The sequence below is a fragment of the Enoplosus armatus genome, chromosome 14, assembly GCF_043641665.1.
Source record: "Enoplosus armatus isolate fEnoArm2 chromosome 14, fEnoArm2.hap1, whole genome shotgun sequence".
In the NCBI taxonomy this organism is placed as follows: domain Eukaryota; kingdom Metazoa; phylum Chordata; class Actinopteri; order Centrarchiformes; family Enoplosidae; genus Enoplosus; species Enoplosus armatus.
In genome coordinates this window covers 22920591-22940198 of record NC_092193.1, presented here as the reverse complement: position 1 = coordinate 22940198, position 19608 = coordinate 22920591, and the positions used below count along the sequence as shown (strand labels likewise).

Genomic DNA, 19608 nt, shown 5'->3' with positions numbered 1-19608 from the left:
TAAAGTACCTTTCGGAACACTGGCACACACCTGCCCCACCCCCACCCCCCCCCCCCCCCACCCCTTTGCAGTGCTGCTTATACGGGACACCTGAGCCCTGGACCCTGTAGAAGTAGCACTGCTTGACACAATTACAGAGACAAAATACAGTTCTTTTTTTTTTGCAATTCTATATTCAGAGTATAGTTGAGAACATTTCACCAACTACAAAAAAAATAGCCTTGCAGTTACTTAGAGCATTAGTTAGTTGGCAACAAATCAACAGCATGAAATTTGAAACCCTTCCATTCTCATTATCCTGTGTTTTTCTTTTTTTTTTTAACGTCATGGATCCCATGAAATAGGGGAGGGATATATAGTAACAACATGGTGGGAGACAATCAAAAAAATAAATAAAATAAAATAAATAAATAAATGATTTTTTTTAGACAGTAGAACTGTGTATCAGATTATTAAAAATTAAAAAACAAGCCAAATCTACAAAGGGTCTATTCGTTTGTTAACTCCATAAAGTGTGGCTTTGACTGCCGTACATAAGAAACCCACTTTGACCATAACTGAGTAAATCTGTTCATTTGTAGGCGGAGTGAAAACATTTTTTTTCCCCATTATGCGTACTTCATCAACTATCTCTGTCCGTTCCTCTATTGTGGGGGAATCGGGAGGCAGCCGTGGCCTCGTGATTCTCTGAAGTGCCCTGAATGAAAGTCCACTTTCCCTGAAATGAAAGTGCAAAACTGAAAAGGTTTTTTTTTTTGTGTGTGTGTGTGTGCCTCCCAAGGTTTTGCGCATCTTTGACCAGAAAGGTCTTATTACTGGACATTCCCAAAATGTATGCCAGTGATTGGCACCCTGCCTCCCACACGGTCTCCAGCACTTTGAATCATCCCCTCCTGCATAGCGTGCTTTCTGCTTTAGGGTGATAAAAAAAAATTAAAAAAAAAAAATCTAATTCGACACTTATTTTGAACATACTCTGTGGAATGAGATTTTCTTTTTCCTTTCCTGGAAGGAATATAATACCTCTGTTTGACTCTGATCATCCACATCTAGGGGGTCATTTTTAACAACTTGGTCAACATAGTGACGTAATTGGAGATGCGTATAGAAATCCCGCTTCTTTTTAATTGTTCCTTATCAGAATCAGAATCAGAATCAGAAACTGTTTATTGCCAAGTAACATACATTACAAGGAATTTGCTGTGGTCTGAAGGTGCTATTGTTTTGATAACAAATATGACAAAAATATGAAAAAAATGTCAATGTAAGTTTGTCAGGTTGACTGCAGAGGGGAAGAAACTGTTCTTGTGGCGGGAGGTTTTGGTCCTGATGGACCGCAGCCTCCTGCCAGAGGGGAGGGGGTCGAACAGATGGTGTCCGGGGTGGGAGGGGTCAGCAGCGATCTTCCCTGCTCTCCTCAGGGTCCTTGAGGAGTACAGGTCCTGAAGAGATGGGAGGTTGCAGCCGATCACCCTCTCTGCAGAGCGGATGATACGCTGCAGTCTGCGTCTGTCCTTGGTGGAGGCAGCAGCGTACCAGACGGTGATGGAGGAGGTGAGGATGGACTCTATGATGGCAGCGTAGAAGTGAACCAGCATTGTTTGTGGCAGGTTAAACTTCCTCAGCTGCCTCAGGAAGTACATCCTCTGTTGGGCTTTCTTGATGAGGGAGCTGATGTTCAGCTCATCAGCCCAGGAAACGGAAGGACTCCACAGTGTCCACTGGAGAGTCACACAGGGTGATGGGGGCAGGTGGGGCTGCGCTCTTCCTAAAATCTACAACCATCTCCACTGTCTTTGAAGCGTTAAGCTCCAGGTTGTTGCTGTTGCACCAGGTCACCAGGTGGTCGATCTCCCACCTGTAGGCAGACTCATCCTCTCCAGAGATGAGTCCGATGAGGGTGGTGTCGTCCGCGAACTTCAGGAGCTTGACGGACTGGTGACTGGAGGTGCAGCTGTTGGTGTAGAGGGAGAAGAGTAGAGGAGAAAGAACGCAGCCTTGAGGGGAGCCGGTGCTGATCGTGTTTCCCCAGCTTCACGTGCTGCTTCCTGTCAGACAGGAAATCTGTGATCCACCTGCAGGTGGGGTCAGGCACGTTCAGCTGGGAGAGCTTGTCCTGAAGAAGAGCCGGGACGATCATGTTGAAGGCAGAGCTGAAGTCCACAAACAGGATCCTGGCATAGGATCCCGCGGAGTCCAGGTGCTGGAGGATGAAGTGTAGAGCCAGGTTGACGGCGTCGTCTACAGACCTGTTGGCTCTGTAGGCGACCTGCAGGGGGTCCAGCAGAGAGTCTGTGATGGATTTGAGGTGGTACAGGACCAGGCATTCAAATGATTTCATGACCACAGAGGTCAGGGCGACGGGCGACGGGTGTCGTCCTGTAGTCAGTTTCTACACGCACAGTATGGACTATTTATAGTATAGACCAGACTGCAGTTTAAGATGTTGCGATTTAAATCTCTCAAACTCTTGATCTCCTCCTTAAATGTTCCCCTAGGTTTGTTCAGATTTAGGCTCGTCCCAGCGCAGAACCCAGTAAAGATAAACGATTGGCTCCGGCACCATTCCATCAAATGGAAACAGCGCCGCTTTCAGCTCGCATGGCTTTGCGCTTCAAGCTTTCGGATCTCCAGGACGATTTTAAAACACAGTTCTGTTTGGTTTGCGACAATGGATTTCCGCTAGCGCACGTTTGTAAGGTTGAGCCGCCAGCAGGTATTTCGGAATTCACGAAGTGAAGTAAAAACAGCGCAGCAGGGACCACAGACGTGTGCTTTGTTTTTTTTGTTTTTTTACAAACCAGGCGGTCAGCCCACTATGTTTAAAGATGTTTCTAACCTGCTTTTGATATAAAGCAACAATCTGTGCTCTCTGCTGTGGGGTCATCGCTCAAAGGAATTCTGGGACACAGTAGGAAATCACTGACTGAAAGGAAGCAGACAAGAGAAAAGTGAAATGACGACATGTAATCGCAAAATAACTCCTGAACTTTTTTTTTTTTCTTCTTCTTTTTTTTTTTTTTGCAGGAAGAAGCCCATCCTATTCTATTTCAACATCTTGAAATGTACCAACCCGGCTATACTCATCAACCTGCAGTGCCCCACAACTCAGGTAACCATTAAGGATGCGTGCCTGCCTGTTTATCACGGCCACATCTGCTACAACTGATTAATCATGTCCGTTTTAAAGGTCCCATATGATGCTCATTTCCAGCTCTTGTGTTTTCATTCTGGGACTCCACTAGAGCAGCGCTGCATGATTCACAGTTGAAAAAAAGTCCCTATGTATCTTCTCCTGGCCCTTCATGCAGCCCCTCAGTCCCCCCCTGTCTGTCTGAAACAAGCCGTTTGAGACAAACTGAACAACCTCCAAACACTTGAATCAGAATCAGAATCAGAATCAGAATCAGAATCAGAAACTGTTTATTGCCAAGTAACATACATTACAAGGAATTTGCTGTGGTCTGAAGGTGCTATTGTTTTGATAACAAATAAGTAGAATATAAAAGCTAAAATAAGAATAAGAATAAAAATAAAAATAAAAAATAAGATAAGATAAATAACAACAGTGCAGTGACCAGAATAAAGTAAAGTTTCCAGATAAAGTGTCCAGTAGGGGGTGGGTGCGTTAATGTAACGCAGTGGGGACAGGGGTGATGTACGTTAATATAACGTATAGCTTGTGTTTGTGTTCTGGGGGGGGGGTCAGTGAGAGTTTGTCAGGTTGACTGCAGAGGGGAAGAAACTGTTTTTGTGGCGGGAGGTTTTGGTCCTGATGGACCGCAGCCTCCTGCCAGAGGGGAGGGGGTCGAACAGATGGTGTCCGGGGTGGAAGGGGTCGGCAGCGATCTTCCCTGCTCTCCTCAGGGTCCTGGAGGAGTACAGGTCCTGAAGAGATGGAAGGTTGCAGCCGATCACCCTCTCTGCAGAGCGGATGATACGCTGCAGTCTGCGTCTGTCCTTGGTGGAGGCAGCAGCGTACCAGACGGTGATGGAGGAGGTGAGGATGGACTCTATGATGGCAGTGTAGAAGTGAACCAGCATTGTTTGTGGCAGGTTAAACTTCCTCAGCTGCCTCAGGAAGTACATCCTCTGTTGGGCTTTCTTGATGACGGAGCTGATGTTCAGCTCCCACCGGAGGTCCTGGCTGATGATGGAGCCCAGGAAACGGAAGGACTCCACAGTGTCCACTGCAGAGTCACACAGGGTGATGGGGGCGGGTGGGGCTGCGCTCTTCCTGAAGTCAACAACCATCTCCACTGTCTTTGAAGCGTTAAGCTCCAGGTTGTTGCTGTTGCACCAGGTCACCAGATGGTCAATCTCCCACCTGTAGGCAGACTCATCCTCTCCAGAGATGAGTCCGATGAGGGTGGTGTCGTCCGCGAACTTCAGGAGCTTGACAGACTGGTGACTGGAGGTGCAGCTGTTGGTGTAGAGGGAGAAGAGTAGAGGAGAAAGAACGCAGCCTTGAGGGGAGCCGGTGCTGATCGTCCGCGAGTCTGAGACGTGTTTCCCCAGCTTCACGTGCTGCTTCCTGTCAGACAGGAAATCTGTGATCCACCTGCAGGTGGGGTCAGGCACGTTCAGCTGGGAGAGCTTGTCCTGAAGAAGAGCCGGGACGATCGTGTTGAAGGCAGAGCTGAAGTCCACAAACAGGATCCTGGCATAGGATCCTGCGGAGTCCAGGTGCTGGAGGATGAAGTGTAGAGCCAGGTTGACGGCGTCGTCTACAGACCTGTTGGCTCTGTAGGCGAACTGCAGGGGGTCCAGCAGAGAGTCTGTGATGGATTTGAGGTGGGACAAAACCAGGCGTTCAAATGATTTCATGACCACAGAGGTCAGGGCGACGGGTCTGTAGTCATTTAATCCTGTGGGCCCTGGTTTTTTGGGGACGGGGATGATGGTGGAGGCCTTGAAGCAGGCTGGCACGTGGCATGTCTCCAGTGAGGTGTTGAAGATGTCCGTGAACACCGGAGACAGCTGATCGGCGCAGCGCTTCAGGCAGGATGGGGAGATGGAGTCTGGTCCAGCAGCTTTCCGGGGGTTTTGTCTCTTGAAGAGCCTGTTCACATCTCTTTCAAGGACAGACAGAGGTGTCGATGCTGGAGGAGTGGGGGGCGCTGTGGGGGGCAGCTGTGGTGGTAGGAGGTGTGAGAGTTCAGCCCCAGGTGTGATGAGGGGGTTGGGGCTGTTGGGCTGGAGCTGGTGGGTGATGGTGTGGGGGATGGTGTCAGGACTGTCCCATTGTCTTTCAAAGCGACAGTAGAAGTCGTTGAGGCTGTTGGCGAGGCGTCGGTCGTTAGCAGAGTTGGGGGCTCTTGGCTTGTAGTTGGTGATCTGCCTGAGCCCCCTCCACACAGAAGCAGAGTCGTTGGAGGAGAACTGGTCTTGTAGTCTCTCTGAGTACAGTCGTTTAGCTTCCCTCACCGCCTTGCTAAACTTGTACTTGGCTTCCTTAAACTCTGCTCTGTTGCCACTCTTAAACGCCTCTTCCTTTTCCAACCTCAGCTGTCGCAGTCTTGCTGTGAACCAGGGTTTGTCGTTGTTATAACTCACCCTGGTCCGAGTTGGTACGCAGCAGTCCTCACAGAAGCTGATATATGAAGTCACAGCCTCTGTGTACTCATCCAGACTGTTGGTAGCAGTCCTGAAAACATCCCAGTCAGTACAGTCCAAACACGCCTTCAGGTCCTCTGCAGCTTCACTGGTCCACTTCTTCGAAGTTCTCACAACAGGCTTAGAAAGTTTTAATTTCTGCCTGTATGTGGGAATCAGGTGGACCATGTCGTGGTCAGAGTGTCCCAGTGCAGCGCGGGTGACGGCGTGAAAAGCGTTACTGACTGTGGTGTAACAGTGATCCAGAGTGTTCCCCTCCCTGGTGGGGCATTTAATAAACTGTTTGTATTTTGGGAGTTCATGTCTGAGATTACCTTTGTTAAAGTCACCGAGGACAATAACTAAGGAGTCCGGGTTGGTCTGCTCCGTTTCCAGTATCTGGTCGGCGAGTGCGCGCTGTGCGTCCTGCACGTTGGCCTCCGGTGGAATGTAAACACCGACCAGAATGAATGAAGCGAACTCACGGGGGGAGTAGTAAGGTTTACAGTTTATGAAAAAAGTTTCCAGGGAAGGAGAGCAATGCCGTCGCATCACTGTCACGTCGTTACACCAGCTGCTGTTGATGTAGAAGCAAATCCCTCCACCCTTTGTTTTGCCGGAGAGGTGCGCGTCGCGGTCCGCTCGGAGAAGCTGGAATCCGTCCAGCTGCAGCGCCGCGTCGGGAGTTCTTTCCCCCAGCCATGTCTCCGTGAAGCACAAAACAGCAGATGAATAAAAGTCCTTGTTTCTCCTCATCAGCAGCTGGAGTTCGTCCATCTTATTCCCCAGTGAGCGCACGTTAGAGAGAAATATTCCGGGTAGCGGTGTGCGTTGTCCTCGCCGGCGAAGACGCACGAGCGCACCGGCACGTTTCCCTCTACGTCGGCGTTGAGCTGCAAAGGTGAGAGCACCTTTGACCAGAATGTCCCATAAAGCAGTTAAAGGTGCCAGAAATTCGGGAAACAAATCCACTGGAGATGTTCCCCTGATGTTCATGAGCTCTTCTCTGGTGAAAGAGCTCCGTGAACCAAAACAAAAAACACTGTTTACAAACAAAACAAGGCAAAACAATGCGCTCCAACAGACCGAGGCAGCCATCCGCGGCGCCATCTTGGATGTAGTTCCTGAGCAGAGCGCTCCAATAACTCAGACAGACTGAGCGGGTGGATGAGCGTCCCTGTACTTGGTGGGTGGTGCTGTGCCTGGAGCAGATGACCTGCTGGGGGTGCGTGGCTGAGTGCTGTGACATCACAACCTTACAGAAGTCCCAACAGCTCGTTGAAGGGGCGCAGTGTCTGAATACAGGGCTGCGTGGACTGAGCGTTTTGATCCTTTCCCAGTATTTATACAGCACCCAGACCCGCTTTATAATCAAACAAGACATGGACGTTTCACTCTCTACAATATGGGACCTTTAAGTTGGGACAGAGAGGGCTAAACTAACCATACTATTACTAAAAGCAGCGTGATGTTTACAAGCTGACTGCGAATTGGTGTCGGCAGCGATAAAGCCATGTCATGAACAAAGCGCACTGTCTTGTGTGAATTTCCTTCCAGATGTGTGTGTCAAAGTGCCCGGACAAGTTCGCCACCTACACCGAGATGCAGCTGCAACGCAAACTCGGCAAGAGTTACTGGGAATATTACCGACAGTTCTGCAAGCCTGGCTTCAACAACCCTGACAAGGTACCGATGCTGACGCACGATGTGCACGCTGAGCCTTTTCAAAGTTCAGACCATGCTGGACGTTTTTGTTTGTGACCAGACGTCTTCACAAAGACCAAAGTAACAGAACGCTACATTATCATTATTATTATTATTATTATTATTCTAAGCCTCCCGTCTCTCCTCTGTTTCTTCCAGCCAGTTTCTCAGGTTCTGCGCGATGAGGACTGTCCCTCCATGATTGTACCTAGCAGACCATGTAAGGATGAGACACCTCTCTCCCCAGCAACCTACTGCAATTATGTCAGTATTTGAATTTACAAAATAGCCACAGTATAAGTCCCCACTTCATATATATATATATATATATATCATATCATAAATATGGTTATATTTACAGAATTGATGGAGAGGAGGACTTTGGAGATTTCATCCTGAAAATAGTTCAATAGTGTGTTATACAGGACCTCCTCACTAATCAAGTGGTTTTTTGTTTGCTTGGTTGTTATTATCTCATTTAATTAATTATCATTATTGCCATTTGTTGATTTCTTTGTATACCTATTTATCTATCTTCTATTATATATTGTTAATCTCTTCACCCCTTCCATAACCAATGGCTCCCCAGAATGGGGCGACACCGGGGCCTGATCACCACTATGGGGCCGGGGGGGGGGGGGGTAGGTTTAGGCTCTGTAGGCTCTGGAAATGGTCAGGTCCCTCTCACCTTGATATTTTGAAGTATAATGCGCTCATATTGAATATTATAAGGATTTGTCTGTCTGTGTGTGTGTGTGTGTGTGTGTGTGTGTGTGTGTGTGTGTGTGTCAGTTCTCCAGAGATGTCTGCCGGACTTCATCACTCTGAATGGGACTGTGACTGTAGCGAACAGAACCAGGTTTAAAGACGCCCTGGAAATGGCACGCAGTGTTACCGAACTCCAACATGCTGCCAAGTACTGTACCGTCTTCTTTTACATGTTTTTGTATTTTGCCCCCCCCCCCCCCCCCCCGTCAAATTCCCACTTTTGCACATTAACACTCATTTCTCTCTCGTCCATGCAGGGGTATAACAGGACTAGTGGACACCAGGGAGCTGGGCATGAAGATAGTGGAAGATTATGCCAAGTCATGGGCATGGATACTCATGTAACTACACAAACAACACACACATAGTGTGCACAGTTATCAGAAGCAGTTCTGCTTATATCTACTTTCCTTCCAATGTTTTTTTAAATGTTTCTATCGTTTCTAAGTTCTCTTTCCAAGTGTTCTACCATTTCAGACCTCTCTGAATAACATCCACAGTAAATTTACATTGATTTTCCGATTCAACAAATCAGTAGCCGCACCTTAGCAGTCTGTCACAAGTTAAAGTTGTAATCTTTATGATTTCACACCTGCTTGACTTGGTGACACCCATGGTTACTGTGGTAACAGCAAGTGCGGGATAATAGACCCCTTTTCTGTTAGTAAATATTATAAGGGGTTTTTTTGTGGGCGGAGCTTAGGTGGAGGCAGAATAATTCCCTGAACACGTTAGCTAAACGCTAGCTAGCAGGTTTTGTTGGCTTGTTGTTTTTAACAATGGCTGAAGAATGGCTTGAAGTGTTGTCCCCTAAAATCAGCACCGCATTGTCCTCAAATGGCTACGTTATGAATAATGTGTCATTATTAATGTGTGGCAACATCAGGCAGAGTAATTCCCTGAACACGTTAGCTAAACGCTAGCTAGCAAGTTTTGTTGGCTTGTTTTTTAACAATGGCTGAAGAAACTAGGAGTTTCTCTGTGTACGGCCACTCACTAACTAACCCATACCTACAACTGACAATATTTATTATTAGTCTTATGGCGTTTAACCATAGTTGTCTTTGATTTGTTTGACCGGCAGCGGCAGCTCGTATGTGATAAAATGTCAACGTGGAGCCATTACTCCTTCCATTCTGGCAGCCAACAACACAGCAAGATGATATATTTTCAGGAGGTTATGTAGCCGACTGCTTTGAGGGGATTCGTTTTTTGCCTCCAGCCAACACCATGTCGTAGTCATGGCGTCTGCATTAAAAGGGTCTATACTACAGCAAACAAGAGCAGCTGGTGTGTGTGTGTGTTTACAGTGCAGCCAAACAAACGCGCGTTGTTTTTAATAAAGAAGTCAGTATAAATATATAATATGTGGTTAATACATGCCACACACTGAGCGAGTAGTTCCACACGACAAAAAGGCCTGTCGCCAGCAGTGCCCTGTTTGCATTAGCAGTAACTTGGTACAGCTCTGGCAGTAAACAGTGAGGTTTACATCAACAAGCTTTCAAAGTACCTGTATCTGCACATGTGTCACAGAGGCCTGCTGTTGTCCTTGGCTGTCAGCCTGGTCTTCATCCTGCTGCTGAGGTTCACCGCTGGGTTGCTGTTGTGGGCTACCATCTTCACTGTCATACTGCTGCTGGCGTACGGTGCGTGCTCAGGGCTTCACATTGTTTTAAAGGGATTTCCACCTGAATGTTATCATTCTAACGTAGAATTCAAATGCGTCACTGAATGTGTATCCGGGTGTCGGTATGTGCGGGTGTGCAGGTATGTGGTACTGCTCCGTGGAGTTGTCCCAGATCAGACACAGACCAGGCTCTGACGTCACCATCGTGGACGTCGGCCTGCAGACTGACCTGCAGGTCTATCTCCAACTCACGCAGACGTGGATCATATTATGTAAGTCTGCCTGTTCTATCGAGATTCTTACTTTTGGATATTTAGTGTTTGGCGTTCTGTTTAAGTTTAAAAGTCAAGTTAAGAGCAACTGCGCATCTCTCAGGTGCTGTTTTCAAGAAGATCTGTCTTTTTTAAAGTGCTTAAGAGGACTGTATGCGTTCTCTCTTGCATGGATAGTGCAGCAATTTCCAATCTGGGAATGGGAGTTTGTAGTCTCCTACCTTCCTATGTATTTTCAGTTCAAACAAGCTGTTGGATAGGACTTACTGCCCAAAAAGCACTGAAGTTGTTCAAATAAAATGTCAACAGTCAATTTTTCAGTTTTCAAGAAGTCAGTCAGATAATGTTTTTGTAACCTGTGTACTAAATGTACTCCACATTTCCCTTAATCCAATTAAGTACTGTAAGATTATATATATTGTATGGGTATATATAAGTCAACCAATTGGTCATAAATGGCTGCTGCATCCCTGCTGGTTTACGTTATATGGGAGCTATAATAATTCAGTATCAAAGCAGTCAACTTTTGGGGAATAGAGTGTGTGTTAGCGTCGCCCCGGTTCACCTCGACTAAAAGCCAATGGGATGGAATCGCTAGAAGTAAAAAGGTAACGTTAGGCTATAAAGGAACTACACCATGGTCACCACCACTAAGCTTCACTTTTAAGAGAATATAGATAGATGTAGATATATAGACAGATAGATATAGAGTATAAACACAACGAGGCTGTAAAGGCCGACTAGTGAGTAGATGACTTTCCGTGTTCGGCGTGAAGACGTTTAATGTCCCTGCTGTAGTCTCATTTAGCCGCTTGTTAGCAACCGCCTTTTTTAAAGACACGTAAAAGCTTCAAAATTCACGAGTGGGGGGTATCTACTGTCGCATTTTATGTCGTAGAATAAAACGTTGAAATCTCTTAAGCTCGTGTTAACCACAGACCTTATTCCAGGCATCTGACCAAAAACCCCACTGACTTCCTGACGAGGGAACCGGAAGTGTAAAAACGCTGACTCATCTCCAGGTTTTAGGACTCATTCCTGCAGCACTCTGTTAGAGCAAAAGCAAAAATGGGAAAAACAACTAGCTAACTGTGAAACTACCCTGTCCCTGAACAGCGGCATGAACGGTCTGTTGTCTGTTTGTCAGTGGTGTCTCTGGGAGTGGCTGAAGCGTCCATCTTGTTGATGCTGATCTTCTTACGGAGAAGAGTCCGCGTGGCTATCGCCCTGCTCAGAGAGGCCAGCAAGTATGACCTCTAAAAGACAGACCCATCTATTCATAAATGTACTGTATAATGACAGTTGTTTTCCTGGTCTCATGGGTTCTCTCTTGTTGCAGAGCCATCGGTCACATCATGTCCACGCTGTTCTTTCCAGTCATCACTTTTCTCTTGTTGACGGTGTGCATCTCCTACTGGGCGGTTACTGCTGTGTATCCTTCAGAGGAAAAAAATGGAAAGAGAAACACGTTTATTTTTCATGTGACGTTTTGTAGCTCAGGGCTGAGATACATTTTAAAGTCGAGATGAGGTGAAATGTTCCCTTTTGACCCTCGTGGGTCACATCCCCGTTCATACTGTGCGCATATTTAACAATATATGCCGAAGAAATTACAAAAAAAGAAATGTCTTTGTATTCTTATATCAAAATCCAGTCATGTTTTCTTCCTGTAAAACAAAATATGACGTGTGCTTACGTAAGCTTGAATTAACCGATTTCAACCAACAATGTCATGACATCCACCCATCAATCGATCTTCAACTTTTGGTGGCACAGAGCTAACATTCATTAGTTAGCTAGCTAGCAACAGCATGCTACGTCGGTTATGACCACAAACTGTATATAAAAGATGGCCGACGTGTCTCCACTTCCTCCCTCTGTGCAAAAAATGAAGCCAAACTTGGAGCCGTCATTTGGTCTGCGCAGTGGTGATCGGGGGGGGTGGAGCCACGGTACGGAGGTTCCGCCCATACACCCGCTCGAACCAATCACGAGCACACCACCGACAATCTCAGCTGTCAATCATGATGTTCTCCCCCCACCGTTTTTATAACATCAAATAACTAATTAAAACCAAACGTGAACAAACATCAGCGCGATAAGAACTGCCTAAAATGACAGAAACCATCTTTGGGGAAAATGTCATTTTTTAGTTTGGCCCATGTCCCATCCGCTAACATGGAGGGGGGCGGGGCTTATGACCTATACTGCAGTCAGCTAACCAGCTTGTTAGTCTTTAACCTGTGGAACCAGTTACCTAGCATCCTCCGGTGAAGCCGTCTACAAAGTGATGTCTCCTGATGTGAGCTGCCCCTACGCCAACAGTACCTGCAACCCTGAGGTACAGTATATTATCTCCATTTTAAAGCTACAGTAGGCAATATTATTGAATCATAATGTAGGTTGAAATAACGAACAATATCTAATTGAAAGGCTCCTTTTAAAAAAATACGAGTCTGTGAGCACCCACCCCTTTATATTTAGTCTTTTTTAAAAACTGGAGGTCTGAATCAAACAACCAATCAGGGTTAGCTAGCACGTTAACTGGCCAATCACATCGACTCTCTACGAACAAGGGCGTAAAATGGCATAGGGCATAGAGTGTACTTAAGGGTTCAGCATGCTTCAGCTAAGCAGTTAGCTAGTAGCTAAGTGTGTGAGTACAGTCTGCTGTGTAATAAAGGCATATGACGCCGACTTAAAGACATACCTCCACCTCTCCTCTGTACTCTGTTCTCTCCGTCAGACCTTCAACCGAACCAACATCTCCAAATCAGAGTCGTGTCTAAGTTCTCAGTGTCTGTTCGCCTTCTATGGCGGGGAGACATCCTACCACCGCTACCTCTTCCTGCTGCAGCTGTCCAACCTGCTGGTCTTCCTCTGGCTGGTCAACTTCAGCCTGGCCCTGGAGCAGTGCACCCTGGCGGGGACGTTTGCCAGCTACTACTGGGCCAGGAGGAAGCCTCAGGACATCACGCCGTGCCCGCTCTTTTCGTCGTTCAGCAGGGTCATCAGGTCAGGGCACGTGCTCAGAGGAACCAGGGAACTAGGGATTCATCAGTTTCACACGTCAAGTCTATGTCTTGTGTGTAAGAGATCCTCCTCTGTCTGTCTTCAGGTATCACACAGGGTCTTTGGCGTTTGGATCTCTAATTCTTTCAGTTGCCCAACTGGTCCGGATCATACTGGAATACCTGGAGCAGAAACTAAAAGGTTCACACACACATATGCACAGTTTCTCCATAAGTCCTCACGACTACTTTAATTGCTACCCGCTATCACCGTACTGATCTTGGACATGTTGATCCCCCGTAGGTGTTGACAACAGCTTGTCCAAGTTCATAATGCACTGTCTGAAATGCTGTTTCTGGTGTTTGGAGAAATTCATACGCTACATGAACCGCAACGCTTACATCATGGTGAGTTGGTTAAAGTTTTAGTTTTTTTTTTTCCAGCACGAGTGGCATGAACGCTAGCTATGCTGCCGTTCATTTCGCCGACAATAACCTGGCGCTGTTGTGATAGCGGTGTCTTTTGTCTCTTCTCCACCAGGTGGCGGTCTACGGGAAGAACTTCTGCACCTCAGCCAGAGAAGCCTTCCTCCTACTGATGAGGAACGTGGTCAGGTAAGGAGGCTTTAAAGGCTGTCCCGACAAGTTCAGCGGTCACGTTACCTTTTTTCCCTCCGGACGCTGTGACTGTAAGCAGCTTGTAGTCGACGAGCGGAAAGGCCGAACTTTCCTGACTGTGTGTCCACAGGGTCGCAGTTTTGGACAGAGTGACGGACTTTCTGTTGTTTCTGGGCAAAGTGCTGATAGCCGGAGGAGTTGGTGAGTGACAAGGTGCAAGGTCTAAAAGTCTTGTGCCACTGTCATGTTCATGTTCCACTTCACACTTTCCAATGTGTTTAACCCACAGCTTATTTTTTAATCAGATCAGAGAGCTCATGCAGACAGTGTGTGTGTGTGTGTGTGTGTGTGTGTGTTTCAGGTGTGGTCGCATTCTTCTTCTTCACTAGGAAGATCCCTATTATCCAGGAGGAAGTACCCAATCTCAACTACTACTGGGTCCCCCTACTGGTCAGAGTCACAAACACACACACACACACGTACTGTACATACACTCACATGCATGATGAAAATGTTGTCCTTGTTCAGCCCCCGAACTAATAAGAACTCAAAGGGATTATGTCTTAGGTTTCTTGTCGTCTGTAACCAGAGCTGCAGTCCCGCTGTGGTGTTTCTAACCTGTGTGTGTCCCCCCCCCCCACCCCCCCCATCAGACAGTGGTGATAGGAGCCTACCTGATAGCTCATGGTTTCTTCAGCGTCTACGCCATGTGTGTTGACACGCTCTTCCTCTGCTTCTGTAAGTACAACGCGATTGTTTTCAGACGAACATTATGTGTTTCAAAGTTGCAGTACTTGAGCTGTAGGATTCCTTCACGCCAAGGAAACCGAGGGTTTCTGCCTTCGCTCACTCGAGAAACACGACAGTTATTCTACTTAACTCTTCAAAATTCATTTCTGGCAGAACGTTCCTGCTTGCCTTTGAATCTAGTCGATGCAATTTCACATCAAATACCCCCTCTTGTTCTCGCAGCCATCAAAAAGTCAAATCAGGACACAACAGGCAACACACACTTAAACTACTTAACTCTCTCTCTCTCAGTGACAGTGGCGTCTCCATCTGGTATAAACAATTCTTCACTGATTACAGTGTAAACAGGAACATCACTTATAATGTCTTATGTCCCTGGAACATATACACTTTCACCATTCAACAACAACAGTTTCAAGTTGTGCAATTGTTTTGTCATTAAAACGGTCCGAGAACATTTCTGAGTAGCCTGACTTATGTTTAAAATAAGAATGGGTTCATTTATCCCACCCATAGTATGTATTACTTTGGTTGGATGTTGCAACAGGTCAAGGCACTGTTTGAGTTCTGGGGGGAAAAAAAAAAAAGATGGCTGCACTGATTTGAGTGAACCCTGTAGTCTTTAATCACATGGGACCAGTTGTTTAAAAAAAATGTAATCTGGATCAGAATGATCCGCATTTGGAAATCCCTTTTTTTTTCTTCTAACCAGGACCAGGTAATTCTGGCTTACTTGTTTTTCAAAGAATAATTGGATCGGGATCACCCCTGATCCAAAAATCCAACTTTTTAGGATCACCAAATCCTGGATCAGCAGCACTCTGAATGGTAACAACAGGTCACGGCCAGCAGGGGGCCACGTTGAGTGTTTTTAATTGAAGTTGCTCTTCCATCTTTAATACCTTTTTAAATTGTCAGACTTTTCAGCTGAACCCACTATAAGTAAATTAGAACAAACATAGGAATTTACCACAAATACACATTTTTAACTTTGAATTGACCAAACTGAATGTCCACTGACCAGATGTGGGATGAGGGATCAACTTTGGACTGCTTCATCTCTGACGATTGTTTCATTGTAAATCATGTACAGTGGTAAATGATCATTGAATGTAATTCATTTTTACTTCATCACGGTAACAGTTCAACAAACCGAGCGCAAAATGTAAATAAATGTTGTTAAACTTCATGTATTTTTGATCAGTTTCAAAGTTTTTTATGACATTTTGATCCTGAATCCACCCTTCAGCTGGGATCAGAATAATTCTGTTTTTTTTTGTTTCCAAATCCTACTAAAAGGTTTTGAACAACACAAACTGAGGGTTTTGTCCAGTTTAAAAACAGGATTGGTGACAGGATCTGGTTTTCAGAATTCAGATCTCCTTTTCGAACCACCCATTTTCAAGATTTGATCCAATCCGACAGCCGTAAATCCGATCGGATTTACTTTTGAACAACTGGACCAAGGTGATCATCTTCTTTTGCATGTCTGTGTTTAACAACACTAACTAACAAACCTCTTTTTGCCATTTTTGTCTCCACCCCATTTAAAATCACCCTGCTATCCTGCCGTTCTACTTCCCCTCTGTACCTTGATTTGACCTTTTAACCTCAAACTTGAACTCCATCCTTGACTCCCTCCGTCTCCATCATACCCATTCATCCAAACATGTATTATTCATCAACAACCCATCAACCCGTCGTCCGTCCATACCTGCTGTTTCTCCCATACTTACCCCCCCCCCGATCCATCCATTGATTGGTCCAACCAGGCGATGACCTGGAGAGGAATGATGGTAGTTCAGAAAAACCTTTCCTCATGTCCCCAGAGCTGCACAGAATTCTGGGAAAATCCAGTCAGGCACGTTGATATGCGGCCCTCCTATGCGCCGCATCAGCAGCCAGTCTGGTCAGAGACAGACAAGGCCAAATCCAAGAGATGTCAAGGTCCCCACACTGAACAAATATGAGACTAAGTTTATCCTCAAACTTGAACTCCATCTTTGACTCCCTCCATCTCCGTCATGCCCCTTCATCCACCCATGTATCATACATCAATCCATCTATTTGCCGCAACCCATCTACCCGTCGTCCGTCCATACCTGCTGTTTCCCCCCCCCCCCCCCCCACAATCTATCCATCCATCCATTGATCGGTCCAACCAGGCGATGACCTGGAGAGGAATGATGCATCAGCAGCCAGTCTGGACAAACAAGTCCTGGACTGGTTTCACCCGGCCAAATCCAAGAGATGTCAAGGTCCCAACACTGAACAAAGATGAGACCACAGAACAACACCAGACAGTTTTACAATAGGAATCAGAAACTAGATAAAATTTACACTAAAATGAGGCAGCTGCTTGAGTCAGGACCACGTTCTTTTGGTCTTCTTCTTTCTCCTGAAGCCCTCTGCAGTGGCACCCTGTACCACCAATGTAAGAAGAACTTTGTTTTGTATTCAGTGTTTGAAAAAAACTCCTTTTTTTTTATTAAACATGTGTATGTGTTGTGTGTTTTGGATGACTGTTCCAAAAGGACATGGATTTGGATATAAATGGGGAAACTACCCAGTTGTGACTGTATCATTTAATCAGTACACGGTACAAGAACATCTACACCTCTCTGCAGATTCGAACCCATGAGCTTATCAGGACTTTGTCAAATTCTGGAGTAGTGCTTCCTTTTCAGATAGTCCAGTCTTGACATGTCCGGCTCAATCCCCAGCTTCTCCCGTCCACATGTCAAAGTGTCCTTGGGCAAGACACTGAACCCCAAATTGCTCCTGATGGTTGGCACTCGCTGCCATCGGTATGTGTGTGTGTGTGCGCGTGAATGGCAAAAACCTTGTAAAGCACTTTGGATAAAAGCAAATGATGCTAAATCGATGGCTGTACGCAGACAATTCTGATCTGGAATATTATGTGGCCAAATTTTCTCTGCTCAGTTTAAGTCTCAATGATTTTCTTTTTCTATGTGACGTCAAGGCTCATGTTTTTTTAAAAGGCTGTTTCAAACTATTTATACTGATATATATACTCCCTGTTCATTCTTATAAGATGGATTGCTTTTGTATTTGTAATGTGGGTTTGTTTTGTTACTTGTTAAGTTGATTCCAATATAACACAATGTTCTTAATTAAAACAAAACAAAAAAAAAAGAATAACAATGTTCCAGAATTTAGTTGTGACGATTTTGTTTTGTCTTTGGGCTGGGTTACTCCAAAATATGACACGAGGCACATTGTTCCAGTCTCAAGTTGGTGAATTTAGTTAAAAACCATCATCAAGTAGGCTGAAGATGTGGCGGGCCTACGCAGCTTGTAAGACAGTTCGGATAAGATAGTTAAGATGAACACGACGACGTTTCCAGAGGCCCCCAAAGAGCAACCAGTCAGTGCAATACCTCAGATACAGCTCCCTAAATCACCAGAGGCCTGTACTACGATGCAGGTTCAACATATCCAGGATATCCTTTGGCTGTCTGGCTTCACTAAGCCTAACAACCGCGATCCCGCTAAGTGGTCACGGTGGTTATCAGCTTGGTAAGTCGACCCAGGTGTTTCCCATTCTGGCCACGAGCGCGTTCACACAAAAGGGCCGGTGTTTGCGGCATCCAGGCCAGTCGCAAATGTGGACGAGTCTACAGGCAGCAGAGCGGCATATTTTACAAATAAAGGGCAAACTATAATGTTAGACAAATACGAAGAAGTCAAACACATCAGTCAGGCTAAAAGCAAGACAGCTGCAGCTGCCAAATGCAGGAAGTCACCGCTGTGTGAATACATCAGGTTCCTAATGTCACTGCCCGAGGAGCTCTGAATGTGATTCTTATGGCTTTAGTGCCTCAATCAGTCTCTGCTGGAGGACGCTATCGGTGTACAAAGGCACAATGGAATGCACACATAAGCCAGAATCTATATCTCTCTTAAAAACACCGCCATTTTCCAAGAGAGTTGATTGGTCAGTAGGGCTGTGCTTTTATACGCGTTGTTATCTTGAACATGCCCTGCTCTGGAGCAGGTTAGGTTTATGGCCTAAGTTACCATGGTGATGTACCCTGGTAAGAAGTGTAACCCTGAAAACCCAGGGTTAACCTTGAAGTCACCTCGCTAAGCTCAAATCCTGCTTCACAGTACGGGCCCAAAGTGTCTTACTATAGTAGGCTTGGAAGGGTTGTGACAGCATATGATAGCAAGCGAAACAGCTGGCATTGTCCTTGTTCCAAAGCAAGGCAATCTTAAAGCAGTTGGTATCTCTACCACCTTACAAAAAGGCAACTGTTCAGGAGGGTCGAAAACAACCGAACTAGAGGGAAGCCCTCCACCACAGCACACCACAGAACAGAACCCAAGTGAAATGGAAGGTTCTGGCACGGATGGTGAGGTACCTCATAGCAAGTAAAAACAACCCCCCTGCTGAACTCCCCCAGGCTGTCGTAGAGCAGTCAAGAGATGCAAAGGTACTGAATGGCTTTCCCAAGCGCCTGATCCGGAAAGGGGCCCAAATGCGAGGAATGTGAACACGTACTCGCCGACCCTCTACTGCAAAAGGGAGGATTCGGACGAAACGCTGGTGTGGTTGCAGGTCAGTCATATCACAGTTCTTTCGTTGATTCTAGCTTCTAACATCCTTATGATCCCACAGTACATGATTCCCAGATACAATGGATGATATAAAAACCATAGTCCTACTAGTCTCAAAAAGCGTGTGTACAAGATTTATCACGTTTTGGTTGAATTGTTTTCTTTTAAGGGATAGAAACCCACAGGAAGTCATGCCCGAACTGCGGCGTGATCTCCAGGTTCCAGGAGTAGGGAGGATCAATCCTGTCTCTGCACCTATGCCCGATGATGAGGATCCGTTCCTCTGTGGTCTCTTGTCCAGTTTTTCAGAAATCATCGAGTGATAGTTTCTCAAACGTCAAACGGCGGTTTTAGAGAGAGCTTCTTGAACATATAGTCACCCGTGGCAACCAGCGTTCCGTCATACGTCCGCACTAAAAGACCAGTTGTTAATCATAACTGGACGGAATGTTTCTGGGGGACCTGGAACACCACAGCCTCATGTCTTATCCTACTGGAGGTCCGGCTGAACTAGTCACGGTGCCAGTCATTGCACTTGGTGATGCTTTCAATGCCTCTGTGTGACTTGTGAATTTTGGTTGTCGATAATTCTCGTGGGGTAATGTGTATGTGTAGCAAAGTGTGTCCTCCACAACCTGCTGTGTTGCTGAAGCTGAACATACATTGCACACTATGATGT

The 19608-nt window shown here is 46.1% G+C and overlaps 1 protein-coding gene across 1 annotated transcript in view; it reads left to right on the top strand.

The window, feature by feature from the left end:
- LOC139296063 (choline transporter-like protein 5-A) overlaps positions 1-16218 on the top strand; it is a 34474-nt gene extending 18256 nt beyond the window's left edge. Inside the window, exons 5-22 of the mRNA XM_070918346.1 lie at positions 3028-3112; positions 7153-7281; positions 7459-7519; positions 8092-8215; positions 8325-8408; positions 9604-9716; positions 9838-9969; positions 11117-11216; positions 11309-11401; positions 12223-12310; positions 12716-12984; positions 13088-13182; positions 13285-13388; positions 13522-13595; positions 13729-13799; positions 13960-14048; positions 14252-14336; positions 16121-16218. Coding sequence (XP_070774447.1) covers positions 3028-3112; positions 7153-7281; positions 7459-7519; positions 8092-8215; positions 8325-8408; positions 9604-9716; positions 9838-9969; positions 11117-11216; positions 11309-11401; positions 12223-12310; positions 12716-12984; positions 13088-13182; positions 13285-13388; positions 13522-13595; positions 13729-13799; positions 13960-14048; positions 14252-14336; positions 16121-16218 — 1894 coding nt within the window. The remainder of the gene's footprint in view (positions 1-3027; positions 3113-7152; positions 7282-7458; positions 7520-8091; positions 8216-8324; positions 8409-9603; positions 9717-9837; positions 9970-11116; positions 11217-11308; positions 11402-12222; positions 12311-12715; positions 12985-13087; positions 13183-13284; positions 13389-13521; positions 13596-13728; positions 13800-13959; positions 14049-14251; positions 14337-16120) is intronic.
- Positions 16219-19608: the final 3390 nt, after the last annotated feature.